The sequence below is a fragment of the Microcaecilia unicolor genome, chromosome 9, assembly GCF_901765095.1.
Source record: "Microcaecilia unicolor chromosome 9, aMicUni1.1, whole genome shotgun sequence".
Lineage (NCBI taxonomy): Eukaryota > Metazoa > Chordata > Amphibia > Gymnophiona > Siphonopidae > Microcaecilia > Microcaecilia unicolor.
In genome coordinates, this window is record NC_044039.1 from 13,982,375 (window position 1) to 14,006,345 (window position 23,971).

Sequence of the window (23,971 nt, forward strand, 5' to 3'; positions counted from 1 at the left end):
CTGATGCAAATGAAACGGGGGCTAGCAATGTTTTCTTCTGTGTGCATGTGGGAGTGTGTGTGTCCCTGCCCTCTGGCCTCTCTCCCCTCCCCCCTCTGAGTCCTTCACTGTTACAGAGCCAGCGATTTGATTTCCTGCTCTGCTGTTTTCCTTCACTGACTGTGTTACAGAGAGGGCGGGGCAGACACTCATAGGGAAACCGGATATCTCGCCCCCTTCACACTTCCGGCTGGAGGCTTCATAGAACGTTGGTGTTGCCTTTTATATAGAGAGATGTTGACATTTGGTCACTTTACTATTGTTATGCTTTTATTATGATGTAGGTATTATAAGCTATACTTGTACCATCAAAGGCTACATAAATATTTTAATTTAGTATTTATTATGATTTATTGGAGTAAGAGATCGCTCTTCATGGCATTTTTGTAACTCTAGGCATGGCCACTGAAACGCCATGGTGTCCAGCTCTCCCTGCCTAACCACTCATAATGACCATACTCCCAGTTTTTCCAAAGGGCAGCAGTACAAGCCCTGTGCAGCTCAAGCTCATCAGGGGAAACAGTATCACAGTGGCCACTAGCCACATTCTGAAAATGCTAACCACTTTCAGGGGATAATTTTTTTTTTTTTTGTTACATTTGTACCCCGCGCTTTCCCACTCATGGCAGGCTCAATGCGGCTTACATATACAGGTACTTATTTGTACCTGGGGCAATGGAGGGTTAAGTGACTTGCCCAGAGTCACAAGGAGCTGCCTGTGCCTGAAGTGGGAATTGAACTCAGTTCCTCAGGACCAAAGTCCACCACACTAACCACTAGGCAACATTCCATGTAGAAGTCGGCCCTTGCACATCACCAATGTGGCCGCGCAGGCTTCTGCTTCTGTGAGTCTGATGTCCTGCACGTACGTGCAGGACGACCCACAGAAACAGAAGCCTGCGCAGCTCTCTACATGGAATGTTGCTAGTGGAATAGCAACATTCCATGTAGAATCTCCAATAGTATCTATTTTATTTTTGTTACATTTGTACCCTGCGCTTTCCCACTCATGGCAGGCTCAATGCGGCTTACATAGGGCAATGGAGGGTTAAGTGACTTGCCCAGAGTCACAAGGAGCTGCCTGTGCCGGGAATCAAACTCAGTTCCTCAGTTCCCCAGGACCAGAGTCCACCACCCTAACCACTAGGCCACTCCTCCACTCCTTGCTCTGAGTCATTCTGAAACATGTTGGCATCACTTAAAAGCAGTGTGTGCTGCTGGGGGGCAGGAATGACCTAAAAGACTAGCACATTATCCAAATGTGAAGATCAACCACCACTAGTCAAGTGTGTGTTTCACAACAGTCACATAGAAGTCACAATCAGGCACAGGTAAATTCAGAGATCTTAATTTTACATGCAGTAATTAAGGACAGAGATGGGTTATGAACAATAAAATGATGCTCATCTAACTAAAAAAAAACACCTAATTCAGACTGGTTCATTAAAATACCCACATTTAAAATGACTACATCTGTTCAGAACTCTGCTGCACGTCTCATATTCCGCCAGAACCGATATACTCATATCACCCCTATCCTCAGGTCACTTCACTGGCTTCCAATCAGATACCGCATTCAATTCAAGCTTCTCATTCTTACCTACAAATGCACTCAGTCTGCTGCCCCTCACTATCTTTCTACCCTCATCTCCCCTTACGTTCCCGCCCGTAACCTCCGTTCACAGGATAAATCCCTCCTCTCAGTACCCTTCTCCACCACCGCCAACTCCAGGCTCCACTCATTCTGCCTCGCCTCACCCTAAGCTTGGAACAACCTTCCTGAGCCCTTATGCCAAGCCCCCTCCCTGCCCGTCTTCAAGTCTTTGCTTAAAGCCCACCTCTTCAATGCTGCGTTCGGCACCGTTCAGTGAATCCAGACTGCCCCAATTTGACTGCCCCTATTGGACCGACCGTTCACTTGTCTATTAGATTGTAAGCTCTTTGAGCAGGGACTGTCTCTCTTTGTTAAATTGTACAGCGCTACGTAACCCTAGTAGCGCTCTAGAAATGTTAAGTAGTAGTATTTATATTCTCATGCATTTATGTGGTGACTTTCCAATCCAGTTAGAGCTATTTCTGTGGCATCCACATAATGGTAAAAAAAGTGCTAATTCCAATTCTGGATAAGCAACAACTCTGGAATCAGCAAACAGTACTGAAATATGAATCCCAAATGGAACAGATATAAACGAAGTTGTTTTTGCGTAGGGCAGGAGTTCCCAAACCTGCTCCTGGAGGCATCCCAGCCAGTCAGGTTTTCAGGATATCCACAATGAACATTCATGAGAAAGATTTGCATGCAGTGCCTCCTTGGTATGCAAATCACTCTCATGGATATTCATTGGGTGGTGGACTTTGGTCCTGGGGAACTGAGGAACTGAGTTTGATTCCCGGCAGAGGCAGCTCCTTGTGACTATGGGCAAGTCACTTAACCCTCCATTGCCCGCCGCATTGAGCCTGCCATGAGTGGGAAAGCGCGGGGTACAAATGTAACAAAAAAAAATTGTGTATATCCTGAAAACCCAACTGGCTGGGGTGCCTCCAAGACCAGGTTTGGGAACCGCTGGAGTAGGGTAAAAGCATTGCTAAGTACATTTGTATTTCTTTTGCTATGACAAGTATTCGATATGCTAAAAATTCTCTGCTGTTTAGTGCTGCTGCTTTTATAGAGAACTTCTCACGTTTACAGTTCTTTCTGGCCGTACTCTATTTGGATTTAAGTTTGTGCCTTTTCATTTGGCGCTCGAGGTAAGCTACCTACTGCATCAAATGCATTTCTCTGTCCCCCACAGGCTTATAAACTAATGCGATGTCTCATTCACAAAGGATACAAAATTCTTTTTAAATCGATTAATCCGACTGCTCACCATCCCACTTAACACACTCAAGTAAGCTCCACCACAACATGCAAGGCAAATGCGGAGCACCACAAGGAACACCGCTCTCACCAACCCTTTTTAACTTAATGATGACACATTTAGCCAAATCGCTATCCAACCAAGGACTCAACCTGTACATCTATGCAGACGATGTCACGATATACATCCCGTTCGAACAAAACATAACCGAAATCACAAATGAAATCACACACAGCCTCCAAATAATGAACTCGTGGGTGGACGCATTCCAACTAAAGCTAAACGCAGAAAAAACACAGTGTCTCACCCTGTCCTCACAATACAACACAAACAAACCCAATACCATAAACACCCCAGACTACACCCTTCCGGTCTCAGACAGCCTGAAAATTCTGGGAGTCACAATTGACCGAAATCTCACATTCGAACACCATGCGAAAAATACAGCAAAGAAAATGTTCTACTCAGTGTGGAAACTTAAAAGAATCAAACCTTTCTTCCCAAGGGAAGTATTCCGCAGCCTAGTACAATCAATGGTGCTAAGTCATCTAGACTACTGCAATGGCATTTATGCCGGATGCAAAAGAACAAATCATTAAGAAGCTTCAAACCGCTCAAAACACAGCAGCCAGACTCATATTTGGGAAAGCGAAATACGAAAGCGCCAAACCCCTAAGAGAAAAACTACACTGGCTCCCACTAAAAGAACGAATTGCGTTCAAAGTTTGAACCCTGGTCCACAAAATCGTTCATGGAGAAGCTCCGACCTATATGTCAGACCTTATAGACTTGCCTATTAGGAATGCAAACAGATCATCACGCTCATTCCTTAATCTCCATTATCCTAACTGTAAAGGGCTAAAATATAAATCCACATACGCGACCAGTTTCTCATACATCTGCATGCAGCTATGGAACGCACTACTGAAGGCCATAAAAACAACGCAAGACCTAACCATCTTCCGAAGGCTACTGGTAATCTACTGCCCCACCCCACCCTGCAACCCCAACCTAAGGCCCCCTGAACCCATACCTGGAAGGAGGCAGGAGTGATACCCACTTGTTCCTGCCTCTGGGTGCTCTCATCTGCATAATGGTGGCTCCTCTCCCTGTGCTAGTCACCTGCTCCTCTTATCCAATCCTTGTATGCTGCCCTGAACCTGGCATAATGTTTCCTGCACTAAACATGCACAAAATTTATTTTTTTTTAAGCATGGCTGCAGGGTGGGCAACGAACACATGAACATGCATTTAAATGCATTTTAATGCACTCTGAGGTAATGGTTTCAGCATGATGTAAAACACGTGCTGAAACCATTTCAGCATTCAGCGCTCAACATGCGCGTAAACCTGATGTTAACTCCATGTTAATGCTGGCGGTAGTTTTGAGCATCTGCCCCTGACTTTCCACCTATCTGCACAGTTTTGAAAATTGTCCTCTATATATTCAGCAGCATGCAGATTTAGATGTGCAACATTTTGGTCCCTAAACAAGCCCCACCCCCAAAATATGGGGCTACACTTAAAATATAAGTAAGCCAATTAAATTAACAAGGGTGTCCTCACCCTGGAGCAAGAAAATAAAAACCATCTTAAAAAAAAAAAAAAGTCAGGCAGCTTACCCTGCAAACTTAACATGCCCGTACTACAAACCATAAGAAGAAGAGAGACTCATATGAAAGTTAGTTGTTCAAAAGTTCTGGGGACTTTGTAGGTTTAGTGCAGCCAGTTGCTCTTAAACCCTCTCGGGAAGTGGCAGTAGGAACATTACTACATTTCAACATGTTTTATGGGAGACTGTATTCCAGCCCAAAAGTTTTTGGTTGACAGCAAGTCTCAAGCCACAGAAAAATCGACTAAAGTTATGTCCTAAACAAGATGTACAAGCCTGTATGGTCATGACTGAAGTTCAACCTAAATCGACACCTGGAGTCCCTTTAACATCTAAGATTTCCTCAACAAGATTTCCTCTTAATGTATTTAGTTTTCATAACCTGAACAGAAAACTGAATTCTTATAAATTCAATTTACCGAAATAATGCTGGGCACAAAACTGCATGAAAATCACGTGCACTTACTTTAAGCTCTTCCTCCATTTCCGATATCCGTCTTTCCAAAGCCCTTTTTTCCTGAATCAAAAACAGAAATTCAGTGAGTTTTAGAAAAATGAAAGCCCAATACAGGGGCCCATTTACACCTGAGCTTAGCGCGGTCCAGTGTGGGACTGTCCTGTGCACTAAGCCCAGATTTAACATAGCACTTTGTAGGGCTGCTTTTTTTTTTTTTTTTTGCAGGTTGTGTGCTGTCATCTTTAGTGCACAGTACCTGCAAAAATTAACACTGGCGCTATCCTGTGTTAACCCCGTGTTCTCCAGTTAGTGTGCACTAATCCTATCATGCTTGCTGCATAATGCAGGATTGCCCACTCTTCATCCATGATGTGCCCTCTCCTAAAAATATTTTTAAAAAACAGGTAATGCGCGGGATACCACACGCTAATAGGCAAAACACCACAAAATATGTTAACACGTTTTGCGGTAGCACTGTTGGTTCACACTAACTGTGAGTTAAGGGCTTAATGTCCCACAATGACTAAGAGCTGTGAACAAATGCTATTTACAAAGTAAACATACACACACATGACCAGAGGATTTATAATGCCAGTGAATAGCTATTTAATTCAAATCAATACAAACCTATTATAAATTTATACAAAAAAAAATATTTACTTTCCGGTACATTTGCTCCAGACAGAAACAAGTTTATATTAATCCTTAGGTTTTATTTTTAAAGGGGGCCAGTTTACTGAGCCGCGTAAGCATCTACGCATGCCCGTGTGCCAAAATGGAGTTACCCGCACAGCTACCGCATGGCTCTTCTGGTAATTTCATTTTTTGGTACGCGTCCGATACAAGCGTCTGAAAAAATCATTTTTATTTTCCGATGCGCGCCAAGTGGCACTTGATGCGCATAGGTCATTACCACCCGGTTATCGCGTGAGTCTTTACCACTACGTCAATAAGGTCTCAGACCCAAAATGGACGCACGGTAATTCTGATTTTGCTGCACGTCCATTTTCGGCAAAAATGCGCCCAAAACCCGCTCCTACACTACAGCAAGCCATTTTTCAGCGCACCTTAGTAAAAGGACCCAAAAGTAACTTACTTTACTTTGGAGGACATCACAGCTACAGGTATCTATGCGCAAACAATTATGCACCCAGCAACACCCAGCACCAAAAGCAAAGATGTGCAAGTGAAATTCAAGCAGCAGCTTAATATGCATGGCAGGCACACTGTCAAAAAGCAACTCCCCCCCCCCCCCCCCAAAAAAAAAGCTTGCATTTAACCCACGCACCTTCCTAAAGTGAGAACTCTTATGCACCCATTCCAATTTATTTTTGTACTAGTGAAATGAAACCAGTGACTACTGATAAAAAAGCTACTGCCATATTCAAAGGAGTGGAATGCAAAAGCAGCATTAATACATTGCTGTGTGTCAGCTGAACAGCTGTTTGCAGCGGTGAGACAGATCTTTAAAGAAAATCACAGGCAGCATTAACAACTGTGCTTAAAAACTTGTATTATTTCATACCACCTAGTCGATATTGGCTCTTGCCGGTCACCTTTCAGATACAAACCATTGGTTTAGTTTTATTACAATGCAGTTACTCGAGAGTTTTCTTGTGTGCCAAGTAAATTTCACAGATTCGGGGACAGGCTTGCAGTATTCACCCTGATTACTACATTAGGCCATGTAGAGTTTCAACAGTTCGAAAACAGTTCACTTCTGCTCTTTGGTCAGTGAAGCTTGTCAACCGCCAAAGGATAATTTTGTCTTATAAATTTGTTCCAAAAATTACAGAACACAAAAATTAAAAGTCTATGGGACTCTAAGTAAAACATTTCTATTGTATTTATTATCTCTCTACATCTTATAAACAGGAGTTTTAGTAAAATGTCATTCATCATCTACTCTGAAGAAAAAAAAACTTTAGTAACTGGGTAAGAATGCTGCACAAGCTACATTTAAGAACACTGGCTTATACTGTTTATTTTACACTGATTTAATATGTCTATTATATTCTCTCTTCACTAAATACATGGCAGCATCTAGATAGAACATACAAGCTACACATTTTTGTAATGGTATGCAAACTGTCATGAAACTGTTTTAAAAATGATGGTACATCAAATACTACAAATAAATAAATCCCACTGTAGTATCACTTGCAATCTAAATAGCAGCCTCTGATAACATAAGTATTGCCACACTGGGACAGACCAAAGGTCCATCAAGCCCAGCATCCTGTTTCCAACAGTGGCCAATCCAGGTCACAAATACATGGCAAGATCCCAAAAAAGCTCAATACAATTTAAGCTGCTTATCCCAGAAATAAGCAGTGAATTTTCTCCAAGTCAATTTAATAATGGCCTATGGACTTTTCCTTTAGAAAGCCGTCCAGACCCTTTTTAAACTCCGCTAAGCTAACCTCCTTTACCACATTCTCTGGCAACAAATTCCAGAGTTTAATTACACATTGAGTGAAGAAACATAGATTAAAAATATTCAATCGGGGAAAATATCTATTCATCTACTACCTTCAATACATCAACATTGCTACATGCCTTGCCACACAGCTGCAGCCCCCAAGAAGGCGAAACGTGGCCACGCCGGGCACCGCTAGACCTTGAAATGGTGGAAGTAAAAACCCCTTCAGAACAGAAGACGTGTTCTGCCCTTGTGGACTGCTTTGTGCTGCTTGCAGACCATTGTTTTCTCTTCTGGACTTTCCTACTAACCAGATAGTGCCATGTGGTCAGAGCAAATGTTCAGTGGTCAGCATGGTTTAACCAGGCAGGAGCCTCTCCTTAGTAATTAGATTGTTTTAAGTATAGACCCCTTAATAATTTCCTTAATTTAGTCATGTTGTTATTACCATCACCATGATCATTTTTAATCAATAGTTCCACATCACACGGTTACACACAAATTTGGTCAGCATATGTTGTTCTGTCCTTTGACAGCCTTACACTAGTTCATAGTGGACCCTAAAATGTATTTATTACCTTTACTGTTATTCTCACTTCTAAGGACTTTTACTGCTGCAGTCCTCACTGCAAAGATATATGGGCAATGCATTGTGTGTAATGTAGTTTCACATGTAATGAAGTCACCCATGCTTGTTTGTATACATACATAACATAGTAGCATAGTAGATGACGGCAGAGAAAGACCTGTACGGTCAATCCAGTCTGCCCAACAAGATAAACTCATATGTGCTGCTTTGTGCGTATAACTGACCTTGATTTGTATCTGCCATTTTCAGGGCACAGACCGTAGAAGTCTGCCCAACACTAGCACCGCCTCCCACCACCGGCGCTGCCACCCAATCTCCGCTAAGCTTCTGAGGATCCATTCCTTCTTAACAGGATTCCTTTATGTTTATCCCACGCATTTTAGAATTCCGTTACCGTTTTCATCTCCACCACCTCCCGCGGGAGGGCATTCCAAGTATCCACCACTCTCTCTCCGTGACAAAATACTTCCTAAAATCTTACAAGTGGTTTATTCTCTTGCAAAGACCTCCACTCTTTCTCAGCCAAGCTTGGCTGTTTTGTCTACCTGCTATTATTTCCTGGTCAGTCTTACTATCTCTGTCCTGAGAGGTCAGCTAGGTATGACCTTTCCCTCCAATTGAGGGCTGCCCTCTGGGACCACCCCTGCTACCTGTCCTTATTGGTCCTTTTTCCTTCTCCTCCCTGAGCCTGTGTGAGCCCCTTCTTGGCCTCTCGCCTTCTCCATCTTGCTTCAGACAGCACTTGTCCTGCTAAACCCCTCGTAACAAACTCATTTTTTACCTTGATAATTCTTTTTAATATGATATTGCACATTCCAGCCACCCAGCTCTGAACTACTTGCTTCTGTTTTAACTATTTTCCCACCTCTGCAATAAAGCTGCCGTTCTTCAGATTTTTATCTCTAACCACTGATACAGTTCTCAGAATTACGGAGTCTCTGTTGCCTTGGTGCCATACTTCTGAACATCTGACTGAGTAAACTATCTATATTTATTCAATAAAGGAAATTTCAGAAAATAAAGAGGCTTCGCATGTGTGCTGGTGTGGCGAGGTTATACTTCAGGATATTACATAGGTACGTAAGTATTGCCATACTGGGACAGACCAAAGGTCCATCAAGCCCAGCACCCCGCCTCCAACAGCGGCCAATCCAGGCCACAAATACCCGGCAAGATCCTCCCCAAAAATACAACACATTTCACGCTGCCCATCCCAGAAACAGTGGACTCTCCCCAAGTCCAACTCAACAATGGTCCATGGACTCTTCCCCTAGGAAGCCGTCCAAACCTTCCCCAAACTTGTCACTTCTTAGAAATATCTATTTTATCCCATTTAGGACAGTAGCTCGATGTTTATAGACAACTAGAAGTATTGAGACGTACGCAGAAGTTCTGGAAGTTAGTACTGTCTGGCTAGATCAGTTCATTTCTTATGCTACATAGGTTTCAAAGCGTCATCACTCTGACAGGAGGAAGACAACTCACTGTGTCTTATAGAAGACTATGGCGAAGGAGGATTTGAAGAAGAGGGTACTGCACACATAACTGCTCAGCAGTGGCCTAGCCACAGGGTTCAGGGACCCTCCCCCCCTCCAAAATTGTGGCACCATCTGCTGCTATGTCTGCCAGGGATCCCCAAGCCCCTGCCAGGGGAACAGGTCCTCCACTAGTAGCCTGGCAGTCAGCAGCACTCTTCACAAATTGCCATGCTGCACCCCCTCCCCCTCAGCGCACATGCAAAAACTGAGCACGTTTGGGGGAAGGGAAGCATGGGGCACCAATTGCCAGGCCAACAGCAGAGGACCTGTTCCACTGGTGGGGCTTGGGGATCCATACCAGCTCAGGTTTTTGCAGTTTGTGGGGGAAAGGGGCATGGAGAGCAGGATGGATACAGAGGGCAAAATTTTCTATCCCTCCTCCCACTTTGGGCTCATGTTCTCCCCAAAGCTGACGCTTGGCTAACCGTCTCTCTTTATCTCCCCCCCCCCCCCCCCCACAGATTTTTATTGCCTCCAACAATGAAGTGCAAGATGTCAGGTCCTACTTATAAACCATAATAATCTGCACTTATTATGCTGGGTAGGGGCAATCATGAGAAAAGTGGAAGAATGCTGGCAAGACCCTGCTTTGAAATGTAGGTGGGACTTGTGCGTATTCATTTTATCAGAATAGAAAGTGTGGCTACTCTGGTCACTAAATGAAAAGATTCTGGGGCCTTTTAGGGTTTGTTTGTTTGGTTTTTTTTTTTTATACATTTAGAATAATCACAGAACTCACCCTTTTCTCCATTTCCAACAGTGACCTGTCAGCAAACCTTTCCTGCCTCTGAAATATAAAAGTGATAAAGTTGGATACATGAGATAAACATGCACTTTGACATTTCAATATATCACGAAACTTAACACAGAAAAATGAAGGCAGATAAACATATGGCCTATCCAGTTTGCTCAAAGTTGTGAAATGAGAGATCATAGATCTAAATTTACTTTAGTGAAAGCTCAGTTATGCTTCTTGCATGTTAAATGAACACAATCTAAGGCAGCTTAGTTTTTGACAGAATGAACAAACAGTATTTCTGCGATCATGTTTAAGCATGTGTTTTACGGTATGCATGAAAGGTAAGGATACCTGTATGCAAGTACCAAGTCGCAAGCAACTTATGAGGCCGGCCACTTCGGTGGCAACTTCGTGGCAGACTATTAGAGGGGTGGTTTATATTGCCTTCCCAATCATCTTTTCCACCACCCCTCCCGGCTAAGGCCAGGTACTCATTTACAGACTGGTTATGGACAGATGACAGAGTTACTTCCAAGAAAAACCAAGGAGACAAGAGATGGCAAAATACATTTCAAAAATGTATATGTGTGTGTGTATGTGTGTGTATATATATATATATTTTTTCTCTTTAATATATATACATATATATATATATATATTACAATATTGGTTTTTATATTTTGTCTTTATGTTCTGCATTAATGTACCTCTGACTTTCTACATTTTTACAATTAAGATCCATATGTATTTATCATGATGATGTACACCTGCCAATCTCATACTGTTATATAAACTTATAACTGTGTGTTTGTTTTTAACTTATACACTCCTGAGGCAGGCATTGTTTGTCAAAACACAGTGCCGTGTCGAGTCTTTCCTACTATTTAAGAATATTTTGCCATCTCTCGTCTCCTTGGAAGTGTCCTGTTGATCACGCTACTCCACCATCTCTGTACTTCCTTTGTAGTGGATCCAGTTTCTCCAATTCTGTGGTTGACTTTGCAGATGACAGAGTTAGCCAGATGCTAGATATCTGACAAAACTCCCAGTGCAGGATTTAAACTGAGGTCCTATGTTTTTTTGTACAGCGCTGCGTAACCCTGGTAGCGCTCTAGAAATGTTAAGTAGTAGTAGTAGCAATTAGCTCTTTTCAGCTGCTACCTAGTCTCTTCCCTGATCTGTTTTCATGAGGCTGAAAACGTGCAATTGTAATATATGGTGCCGGCTATATGTGCCTTTTTTTTTCATCTATGCCACACCTTGCAACCCCAAATCAAGATTTTTGCAATAACATTTGAGATCACAGCCCACAATGTGGGAACCACGGAGGTAAATGGGAATGATTGACATCTATATATGGGTTGAAGCAACAAAGTCCTCTGCAGCTCAGGATATGCCAAATGTGTTTTTCAATTTGTGTCCTTTAGATTGTAAGCTCCTTTTGAGCAGGGACTGTCCTTCTATGTTAAATTGTACAGCGCTGCGTAACCCTAGTAGTGCTTTAGAAATGTCAAGTAGTAGTAGGTCATTAATCTAACAACACAATCAGATTCTATACAGAATGTGTAAAAAAAGGGATACACTGACCAGTTGTCAGCTCCATTTTCCGAACTCAAAGCTGAAGTCTTGTTCAAATTTAACCTTAATTTATGTTCTAACTGCAAGCAGGGACCATCATACTCTGGTCCACACACCAGTTTGATGCTGCTTTTCTCTCCTAACCCTTACTCATTTGTTCGGTACCCATATTTTATCATTCCCACCTTAGTAATTCTCTTATTCATTATTTGTCCTGTTTGTCTGGCCAAATTAGATTGTAAACTTTGTCGAACAGGGTCTGCCTCTTCATGTTCAAGTGTACAGTGCTGCGTACGTCTAGCAGCGCTATAGAAATGATAAGTAGTAGTAGTAATATGCAATTCACCATGGACATCTTATGATCTTCAGTGTAGAACATGGTGGAAGGAGGATAACCAGTGGGACACTGTCATACCGGGGTACAAATTATATCGTAGTGATAGGGTGAATCGGATTGGTGGAGGGGTAGCATTGTATATTAACGAGAGCCTTGAATCAAATAGATTGAAAATTCTGCAGGAAGCAAAACACTCCTTGGAATCACTGTGGATTGAAATTCCATGTGCAAAGGGGAAAAGGATAGTGATAGGAGTGTACTACCGTCCGCCTGGCCAGGACGAACAGACGGATGCGGAAATGTTAAAGGAAATCAGGGACGCAAACAAACTGGGCAACACAATAATAATGGGGGATTTCAATTACCCGCATATAGACTGGGGTAATGTAACATCTGTACACGCAAGGGACATAAGATTTCTTGATGAAATCAAGGACAGCTTCATGGAACAGCTAGTTCAGGAGCCGACAAGAGAAGGAAAAAATACTAGACTTAGTCCTTAGTGGTGCTCATGATCTAGTGCAGGGGGTAACGATACGAGGGCCGCTTGATAACAGTGATCATAATATGATCGGTTTTGATATTGGCATTGAAGGAAGTGAAACTAGGAAATCAAGTACGCTAGCGTTTAACTATAGAAAAGGTGATTACGACAAAATGAGAAAAATGGTGAAAAAAAGACTGAAAGGAGCAGCTCGCAGAGTAAAAAACTTGCATCAGGCGTGGATGCTGTTTAAAAACACCATCCTGGAGGTTCAGGACAAATATATTCCACGTATTAGAAAAAAGGGAAAAAAGACTAAACGTCAGCCGGCGTGGCTAAACAGTAAGATAAAGGAAATCATTAGAGCCAAAAAACAATCCTTCAGAAAGTGGAGAAGAGAACCAACTGAAAGTAACAGGATAGATCATAAGGAATGCCAAGCCAAATGCAAAGCGGAGATAAGGAGGGCAAAAAAGGACTTTGAGAAGAAATTAGCGTTGGAAGCAAAAATACATAGTAAAAAACTTTTTTAGATACATTAAAAGCAGGAAACCGGCTAAAGAGTCGGTTGGGCCGCTGGACGAAAATGGTGTTAAAGGGGCGATCAAGGAGGACAAAGCCGTAGCGGAGAAATTAAATGAATTCTTTGCTTCGGTCTTCACCGAGGATTTGGGGGGGACACCGGTGCCGGAAAGAATATTTGAAGCGGGGGAGTCGGAGAAACTAAACAAATTCTCTGTAACCTTGGAGGATGTAATGGGTCAGTTCAGCAAGCTGAAGAGTAGTAAATCACCGGGACCTGATGGTATTCATCCCAGAGTATTAATAGAACTAAAAAATGAACTTGCAGAGCTACTGTTAGAAATATGCAATCTGTCCCTAAAATCGAGTGTAATACCGGAAGACTGGAGGGTAGCCAATGTTACTCCGATTTTTAAGAAAGGTTCCAGAGGAGATCCGGGAAATTATAGACCGGTGAGTCTGACGTCGGTGCCGGGCAAGATGGTGGAGGCTATTATTAAGAATAAAATTGCAGAGCATATACAAAAACATGGACTGATGAGACAAAGTCAGCACGGATTTAGTGAAGGGAAGTCTTGCCTCACCAATCTAATGCATTTTTTTGAGGGGGTAAGCAAACATGTGGACAATGGGGAGCCGGTTGATATTGTATATCTGGATTTTCAGAAGGCGTTTGACAAAGTGCCGCACGAAAGACTCCTGAAGAAATTGCAGAGTCATGGAATCGGAGGTAGGGTATTATTATGGATTAAGAACTGGTTGAAAGATAGGAAGCAGAGAGTAGGATTGCGTGGCCAGTATTCTCAGTGGAGGAGGGTAGTTAGTGGGGTCCCGCAGGGGTCTGTGCTGGGTCCGTTGCTTTTTAATGTATTTATAAATGACCTAGAGATGGGAATAACTAGTGAGGTAATTAAATTCGCCGATGACACAAAATTATTCAGGGTCGTCAAGTCGCAGGAGGAATGTGAACGATTACAGGAGGACCTTGCGAGACTGGGAGAATGGGCGTGCAAGTGGCAGATGAAGTTCAATGTTGACAAGTGCAAAGTGATGCATGTGGGTAAGAGGAACCCGAATTATAGCTACGTCTTGCAAGGTTCCGCGTTAGGAGTTACGGATCAAGAAAGGGATCTGGGTGTCGTCGTCGATGATACGCTGAAACCTTCTGCTCAGTGTGCTGCTGCGGCTAGGAAAGCGAATAGAATGTTGGGTGTTATTAAGAAGGGTATGGAGTCCAGGTGTGCGGATGTTATAATGCCGTTGTATCGCTCCATGGTGCGACCGCACCTGGAGTATTGTGTTCAGTACTGGTCTCCGTATCTCAAAAAAGATATAGTAGAATTGGAAAAGGTACAGCGAAGGGCGACGAAAATGATAGTGGGGATGGGACGACTTTCCTATGAAGAGAGGCTGAGAAGGCTAGGGCTTTTCAGCTTGGAGAAGAGACGGCTGAGGGGAGATATGATAGAAGTGTATAAAATAATGAGTGGAATGGATCGGGTGGATGTGAAGCGACCTGTTCACCGCTATCCAAAAATACTAGGACTAGAGGGCATGAGTTGAAGCTACAGTGTGGTAAATTTAAAACGAATCGGAGAAAATTTTTCTTCACCCAACGTGTAATTAGACTCTGGAATTCATTGCCGGAGAACGTGGTACGGGCGGTTAGCTTGACGGAGTTTAAAAAGGGGTTAGATAGATTCCTAAAGGACAAGTCCATAGACCGCTATTAAATGGACTGGAAAAATTCCTCATTTTTAGGTATAACTTGTCTGGAATGTTTTTACGTTTGGGGAGCGTGCCAGGTGCCCTTGACCTGGATTGGCCACTGTCGGTGACAGGATGCTGGGCTAGATGGACCTTTGGTCTTTCCCAGTATGGCACTACTTATGTACTTATGTACTTATTAAGTCACTGAGGAAAACAGATATGGCATGTTTGAAAGATGCCATCATGGCAGAAAAAGGCTAAGTTCAAAGAAAGAAAACCTAGGACCGAATGCCTGTATTCAAAAACAAAATGTAAGAAAATACCATCAACCTTAGTATGATGTTAAAGGACAAATAAAGAGAACATGACTGAGGTCCAAGTGAGAAGAATTTTTCTAAAGGGGAAAAACAGATGTGCTTTTCTGGTGACAAGGGATCTAGAGATGCCAAATGAAGGCAGGGTAGAAAATGCTACAAGAAATCCTAAAAATGTAGCTAAATACTGCAGGTGAATTGAGTAACTGGGAGAGACTGCAATTACAACCACCAGTGCAGTGTGAAATTTTTCCTGGAAGTATGAAGGTTTTTAACTTTAATCACAAAGGGGGGGTCTTTTACAAAAGCGAGCTAAACGCTAGCGACGTCCATAGAAATATATGGGCGACTAACATTTACCTTGTGCTTATTTTTAGCGTGTCTTTGTAAATGAACCCCAGAGTTTTTTCCAATTTCACACTCTTACTTGGGGAATTTACAGCTTACCTGACCAGTAAGAGGGAATGATTTTTCAGCAGAAAGTACCCTTAGCCTCAGGTGTAGTCTACAATTCAGACGCTTCTAATCCAATGTTCTTTTAAGTAGGCAAACAAGTAAAAGACTCCGAAGGGGGGGGAAAAATCTTTAAACATAGCAAAATTGATACAAAGAAAACATTTGGCCAGCTTCAGCGATGTTCTGACTTTAAGCAGTGGTCTGCTGTTTGATGCTGAGTAATGTTTTAGTATTTGTGGTTGAATATGAATGTTTTTATGGAACCCACCTAGTTATAGGTAGTATATAAGTTTTCAAAATAAAATAAATAAATAAAATTTGACAAACCTTGAGACTTATTTCACATTCACTAACCTGTGTGGTTTTTTCCAACTGTAACTTGAGTTCCGTTAACTCCAAGTTTGTGTCGTGTAACTGTGCTTTCAGTTTTTCATTTTCAGCTATGATCTCCTCATATGGCTAAAAGAAAAGAGGCAATAATTATAAAAGGAGCAGTTTATAGGCATCTGCTTAGCTTGCATGAAATTATGCTCAGCATGTCCTGGAACTGAATCGGCTCACATAAGTCAGACATCCACTTGCTTCCTGCTGAAGCTATCAGATATCACATGGATTCCAGTGACTAAAACATTGAACGCCACTGCTTACAAGCATGTCAAAGCACTTAAGTAAAAATAAATGCACATTTTAATACTTAAGTACAAGTACAATAAAGAGCACAAAAATGTAATTTAAGTGAAAGTAGCTATTACCTACATTGAGTAAAAAGTAAAAGTATCACAAGTGCAAAAGGATGCAACTTTTGCTAATGTTTTTATCTCAACAACTTTCTTGCTCTACAATTCAATCCACTTTACTTTTAGTAGACCTAAATTTTGAAAAGTGCCGTCACTTGTGCTAGTCCGTGTGCGAGTCATTAATCCTGGACAGGTAGACAGGCATTCAACAACTGCACTAGCAGGAAGTAGATTGTTGGTCTGATAAAGAGTTCCTTGATAATCAGGCCAAGTTGCAATATTACTTATGTCTTCCGACTGGGTCTGCAAGTATCGATCAAGGAAATCTGTCTGGCACACTTGACTTTTGTTTGGCAAAGAATGCAACAAATAAATAAATCATCATCTGCATTAGAAGTATCTGTTTTATTCATCAGCTGCATCTTCATTATCTTCGTAATGATGTCCAATTACAGAAAAGTCGGAATCATTATCTGTTGCTCTAGTGATCTGAACGCCACTGTGAAAGCTAAGTACCTTTGTGTTTCAGGGATCAGCTGTCTCTTAGGCACAAACTTTGATCACTTCCCATCATCAGGGCAGCAGAGCCCAACTTCCCTGAGCCCCTTCTGCCTTCATCCATATGCATAAACAAATCTAGGAAGGCCGGCCCTTCCCAAGAGGCACTTTCAGATGACTGAAACATGCACAGAAATTCCAACCCACTACGCACAGAGTTTTCCGGCAAAACCCTTTCCAAGTCCACAATTATGTACAATTCAGTAAAATGATGAGAAGCAGGTCAAAACACACGTACAAGGAACTGTAACTTCAATTACCAACAATTCCTATAAATACACTTTCCCCTTGTAGTACTCTTTGATGGGACTGCTGAAAAGTGATCACCATGTTTATGCATGCTGGAAGCCATAAGCATTTTATAAGTTTACAGCCTTCCCCACAGATAGCTATTGAGGAGGCCTTACATCAACTATCTGCAGAACTTGTACAAACAGGCTGACAATCAGAATCATCATGGCATTTTATACACTTAACCAAACAGGCTGGCAAATGAAAATACTGTAAATACACTTTTCCAAACAGGCTGGCAAATGAAAATACTGTAAATACACTTTTCCAAACAGGCTGGCAAATGAAAATACTGTAAATACACTTTTCCAGCAGCTGATCACTGTAAATCTCAGTTTTACAGAAAAAAGGAACAAAGAGGTATAGGAAAAGACCTTAGAAATGATTGTAATTGTGGTAGTTCAGTAATGTATATACCTTTTTATAATTAGACATATCTTCTCTCTCTATCCTGCTGCTATACGGTTTTCGGCTGTCCAGATAGCTGTTAGATCCAGTACGGCCCAGGAGTGCATCATAGCGGTCAATAGAGGGAGTGTTAGATCCTGTATTATGCCTTCAAAAGAATAATATGTACCTTCAAAACACTTGTTTTTAAGTTTCCAGTACTCTATTAAGGTTAACATGTTCGAGAACTGGTTATACCCTGGAATAAAATGGCTATTACATGTTTCTATACCTAGAAGCATTAAGACTACCCACTAGGCCACTCCTCCACTCCAACAAGATATCAATCACCTTGTTCAAGATTCAAATGAGAAATCTGCTATAACTATGTTATTGTGACAGGTTTCATTTCACCATTACATTTAAACTGATTTGAGGGAATAAAATAAAGTACAGCTTAATAAATTTGAAGCTCAAAAGTTTAATATAACAGCAGAGTATTAAAAAAAAAAAAAAAAGACTTTAATAGGAAAGCATACCTTGTAAGGACGCCATCGTTCTGAAAGGAAGAGACACATTAAAGTTAAGGCAGTGCATGATATGAAACAGAACAAGTTGTTCAGCAGAGGACAAGACACTAAATATATTCAATATGTGACCCCCTCTGGGAAAAACATGACTGGTCAACAGCACAGAATGTTCAACTGTAGGACAACCTTTTGAATACTTGCGAGTTTTTTCTTTTAGATCAGATGGAAGAATTCTTTTCTCACATAATTGTGTCTAAAGCATTTTCCCAACAGATTACACAATTACTCCCTATTGCCCTCTTCCCTTTCTAATATTAGTGCCAGAAGCCAAGTTCCATCCTTGTTTCGGTGGAACTCATCCATCCATAATTAGTTGGGCGAAATATTGCCCACGTCTCTCAATATTACTTCGTCTACACATCGAGACTCTCAAGAGCTCAGCTTGCCTCTGGGGTTCTGCACGTACAGTAGGAAGCATTTCTGACAAAGCTAACAGATTCTGAATTTCAGCTTCTTTCCTAAAATCCTAAATTTGGCTTACTGAATCTCCTTTCCGTACCTTCTACGATGTTAATATTCACATGTACCATGACTGTACTTCTTTCCCCAGTACGTACCCTCGACTTGAGCATGTGTTAGTTACAGGATCACTTCCTACCATCAAGATCATGCTCTTTCGGATGACCTTGATCCTCCAAAGGTCTCCTCTATCTACTTCTTTGCCTGCCTCTTCTCCTTTAAGTCTGCCACTCTAGCCTTCAGAGATCAGATTCGTTTCTCCATACAGCCCCTCACTAACTGCTAGTGTACTGGACCACAGTTAATCTATAGTTAAGGTGGTGTTACTCACCAACGTCTAAGAAATGTAGGGGGTCTTTTACTAAAAATTAGCTTGAGTTATCTGCAACAGGGCCCATAGGAATACAATGGGCCCTGCTACAGATAACTCCAGCTAATCTTTAGTAAAAGACTCCCTTAGTGCCTAATATCTTAATGGGGTTAACAGTGTATACCGTCAAAGTGTATAAAGAGGACATATAGGACATTTCTGAAGTTCAGAGTTATATGCTATAATACTTGTATTATCAGGCTGCCATAAAAGCTAGGGCTCAGCCATCACTAGCCCAATTAACAGTAGATTCGTTGTGAAACCAAAGAGGAAGTGAGAAAAGGAGATATTACTTTCAAGACTGTTCCCAGTTACCGATGAATTCTTACACCACCACTGATGTTCCTCATTTTCCAATAGCGATGTTCACATTTTATGTCATCACTAAATAAAGAAAGTGAACCCCTAGAAATTAAGGCACAGAGCAAAAATTAAAGTAGGGGAGGACCAATACAATTCTAACTCAAGGGTAAAAAGCTATCAGTCGGATTCGACGCAGGAGTCAACAAATCAGTGTCCTTGGTGATGCAAATACCAACACAGTAAAATAATGTGAGCTGCAACTAAATTGCAGTTTTCAAAAAAAACGTGGTCACAAGCAACAGCAATGCTGTAGCAACACAATATTTTACTCTGTTGGTATTTGCATCACCAAGGACACTGATTTGTTGACTCCTGAGACAAGTGCCCCTGACCTGAAACACAGATCTGCATTGTGCCAGACTAATAACATCTCTTTAAACCCTTAATTTGGAATTCGTTGACCCCCCCCCCCCCCCCCCCCCCCCACACACACACACACACACACTTTCATTTTTGCTCTATCACTGGGCTAGGTAGAGAACCACAGCTTTAAAAGAGACCTTTATTTTTAGGTTGAGTTATGTTTAGGCCAAAAACAAGGCAATCAGCTTCTGGATATCATGCATTAACTGAACTCACAGCAAACTTGTTATAACTGATGCTCAAATGGAAAGGGGAGGAGATAGTCTTTGCTAATCAAATAAAGACAGAGCTGGGCAGACTTCTATGGTCTATGTCCCAGAAACATCAAAGAAAGACCATGATCAAGTATATAATATCATATTCATTGTTGATTTAAATCTGTTGGGTAGACTGGATGGACCATTCAAGTCTTTATCTGCTGTCGCTTCCTGTGTAAGGAAATAGCTATCCTTTTCCTTTCACTGTTCCATTTGGCATGGAGTAATGAGTTGAAGGTTTTACAACACACTCGGATCAGATATTTGCATCAGGAGAAAGAAAAAATTGAAGCTGTAAGTTCTGAAATTCAGAAAATGTTCTTAATCAAACAGTTCTGAATACTGTATTAGCTGCGAGAGTAAACCTGCATTCTAGGCAGGACTTCCAAAGCGACAGATGAAATAGAATTAGAGTGTTCTGCATCTTATAGGCCCGTTACATGGACATATTTATAAGTGGTACCAATTCAGATAATCTGGAAAAATAACACACAAAAGGGAGAAACGATGCAAAGGTGTTGCGTACTTTAGGCTTTGATCTCCTTTAGAAAAAACCTGATGGAACATGAAAATTTCCACACCATTTTTCCTTAAACGCAGACTTAAGACAGAAAAATCCAAGGAGTTAATAAATTCAACAGGTTTTGTCTACTGTGTAAGTTCTTTCCCTAATATAAAAGAAAAGAATACCTTGAGACGACGTTCGCTTGTAAATGCATTTTGCTAATTGGAAAGCGTCTCATGCACAGCCAATAGCGTAATGGTGCTTGTAAATGATTCAGTTACCTCAGAAAGGCTAGCAGTAACTATGAGGAAAAGTTATAAATGTTGGGGAACTTCTGTGGAATACACGCTCTCCCAGAGTGGGAAGTGGTCTTTACATAAAATCTGCTAGAAATTATACTTGCATACCTTGACCAAATATGGTTGTAGGGCTCTCCATTTTATATTATGGGAGGGGGAGGGATATTATGTTGCTTGTTTTATTGTGAAATTGCAATCAAACATATAAACGGCGAGTGACCGTACTCATTCGCAAATGCGCAGTAGAGACCTTCTGTGCCCCGCCCCCACGTCAATACGTGATGACGGGGGGCACAACACAGAGGGTCTGTACTGCGCATTGCTGAGGGAGGGACACCGCCGTCTAACGCTCCCCCCACCCGAGTCGCCGCCGCCACCCACCTTCTACCCGGTCGGGCCCTCGCTCCACTATTGAAACAGCGAGGGTCCAGGAATGCAGCACTGAGCTCTGCTGAGCTGCCGACGTCGCCCTTCCTTCTTCTTCTCTGCCTCTGTCCCGCCCTCGACGACGTTACGTCACACGAGGGCGGGACAGGCAGAGAAGAAGAACGAAGGCCGACGTCGGCAGCTCAGCAGAGCTCAGTGCTGCGTTCCCGGACCCTCGCTGTTTCAATAGCGGAGCGAGGGCCCGGCCGGGTGGAAGGTGGGTGGTGACGGCTCAGTGGGGGGGCGCAAACTCGGAGGGGGAGGGGCAGCGGCGAACTCAGCAGTGGGGGCGGGCCTTTCAACCCCCCCTTCCTATAATAGCCCGTTTTTACGGGCTCAAAGTCTAGTATTAAATATATAGCACCGAGTGGGGTCTATGAAAGAAACCACTGTTATTGTAAGCTGCTGTTCGTTAAAAAAAAAAATATATATATATACCACTGACTTAACTGAAAAAGATTTCTCCACCACAGAGCAGAAAAGCGGCTCAACCACTGGGGACCATTAATATCTAAACTGTGCAGAGAAACAAACCCACACAATTTCTATCAAACACTGATGACAGATTAGAAGATATTCTATTCCATTTGTACTATTGAAGGTATATGACAATACGAAACAGAGAAAGATGATCATATGGCCTACCCAGTCTGCCCATCTACAACTACTAAGCTTTACAATCTCTTCCTCAGAGATCCTGTCCCATGTTTTCTTGAATTCAGACACAGTTATCATACAGAGGCATTATCGCATTCTTCCCCTTGCAAGCCATTTCTGTCCTTATGCAACCAAGTATCCTTCTGGCTTTGCTGCCTTTTGTCATCATCTTTTGTAGCCACCTTAAGATCACACCCAAGTCCTGCTCTTCTTTCATGCACAGAATTACTTTATTCCCAGACTATCACTCCCTTGGGTTTTTGAAGCTGAAATGCAAGACCCTGAACTTTTTAGCACTAAATCTTAGCTGTCAAATTCTAGACTGTTCTTAAGCTTCACCAGACCCCTCCTCATATTCTTATTATTCATACCTTCCAGAATATTTATCCTGCTACAGATTTTTGTATAACCTTCAAAGAGGCAAACCTTTCCCAACACAATATTACTTACAAAACTTTTAAGAAAGGGACCAAGGATCAATCCTTATGGCACCCCACTGGTAAAGAGACTATTCTCAGAATGAAGATTAGCATTAAAAGTACAGCTCAAGATCAAAATTTTCAACATATAACCTCTCCACCATTATGTGCACAGAATACACATTCTTCGATAGACAGAAAATGCTAAATTTAAACTAGAATTAGATGTAAAACAAAAAATTATATTTTTCAAGCATTCCATCTAAAACCTAGGAAGTGTTACCTGACTTTCCTTGTTTGTTCTATCTTCTGTGTCTGATGGATGCTCTTGTTCATTGTCATCACTCTATTAAAAATAAAACAAACACACTGCTTGCAAATGTCTCATCACTTTTCCTCAAATGCAACAGTTGTTTTAATCGCACTTCAAGTGCAGAACTGTGTTAGACTAGCAATGACATACCGAACACAACCATCACACACTTCACTCCTCTTCTTGCAGCACCACATCCTTTGGAGTAGGGCATACATTTACAACCTACCAGTCCCTGACAGACACCAGTTTGCTCTAAGCATCTTTTATACCCACACACATTATAATTATAAATACACACACATTATGGACCTTATTCAATAAAGTTTATTGCTCCTAAATTATGAGCATAATCTATGTTGCAGCCCACAGTATGCTCCTAATTTAGAAGCATAATTTATGCTCATAAATTTAACAGTACAATCTTTATAGAATAATGGGGGGAGGGGTGTGTGTGTATATGTATATATATATATATACACACACACACACACATTAAGACATTTTTTTCAGGTGGATGACTAACAGTAACTTGAATTTGAACTGAATTGTGATGTTGTTTGATGTTTTATGTTTCCTATTTATTTTAATTTTATGGTGTATGTTTTTAATATCCCACCTAGAATTTTGAGATACAGAGGGCTACACAATTCTTTAATAAGCACACAAACCTTTATTATTGCTAGCGGCCAACTCCAATATAAATATCAAATTTACCAATGCAGCATTTCAGCATACTTCTCCACTCCGCCTGAGGCATTTGCAAGCTGTAAGAATGATTCTAGTCTCTCCCCCCCCCCCCCCCCCCAAATGTCCTTAAGCTTAAAAAAATATGCTATACAAATAAAAGGAGGTTATTCTGATTATCCAATGCAATTATGTGTCATTGGCTGACCTGGTGTTTAGTCTTGTAAACACCCTGTAAAAACTAGAATGTGTCTAGTTAAGATCCAATGTGAACGTAGTCAAAAGTTCTCAATTTGTGATGGAAAAACTCTTACTTGCACCAGGAAATGTCCCCTTATCTCTCCTACGCATTTGCTGACATACAGTAAAGATCTGCATGTTTTATGAGATATTTGGACTCCCCCCTCTTTTTAAAACCGTCACATCTATAGATGCCCTCTCCACTTTGTAAAACACTATTGTAACTCCACCAAAATGTAAATTGTAAGCCACTTTGAACCAAAACTTTGTTTTTCAATAATAGTTGGATACAAGAATGCATAAATTAAGATTAAAATTCAACTCCCCAACAGTTGGGTTTAAATCTGATCTAGGAAGTCCTATAAAGAGCATCAATATTTCTTTAAAAAAAAAAA

The 23,971-nt window shown here is 41.5% G+C and overlaps 1 protein-coding gene across 1 annotated transcript in view; it reads right to left on the reverse strand.

Moving 5' to 3' along the window:
* Window positions 1-23,971, reverse strand: part of LOC115477441 (protein phosphatase 1 regulatory subunit 12A-like) — a 64,383-nt gene that overhangs the window by 2,368 nt on the left and 38,044 nt on the right. Inside the window, exons 11-16 of the mRNA XM_030214315.1 lie at window positions 22,620-22,682; window positions 18,168-18,187; window positions 17,659-17,797; window positions 16,010-16,114; window positions 10,255-10,302; window positions 4,976-5,026 (exon numbers count right to left, since the gene is read on the reverse strand). Of these exons, the coding sequence (XP_030070175.1) occupies window positions 4,976-5,026; window positions 10,255-10,302; window positions 16,010-16,114; window positions 17,659-17,797; window positions 18,168-18,187; window positions 22,620-22,682 (426 nt within the window). The remainder of the gene's footprint in view (window positions 1-4,975; window positions 5,027-10,254; window positions 10,303-16,009; window positions 16,115-17,658; window positions 17,798-18,167; window positions 18,188-22,619; window positions 22,683-23,971) is intronic.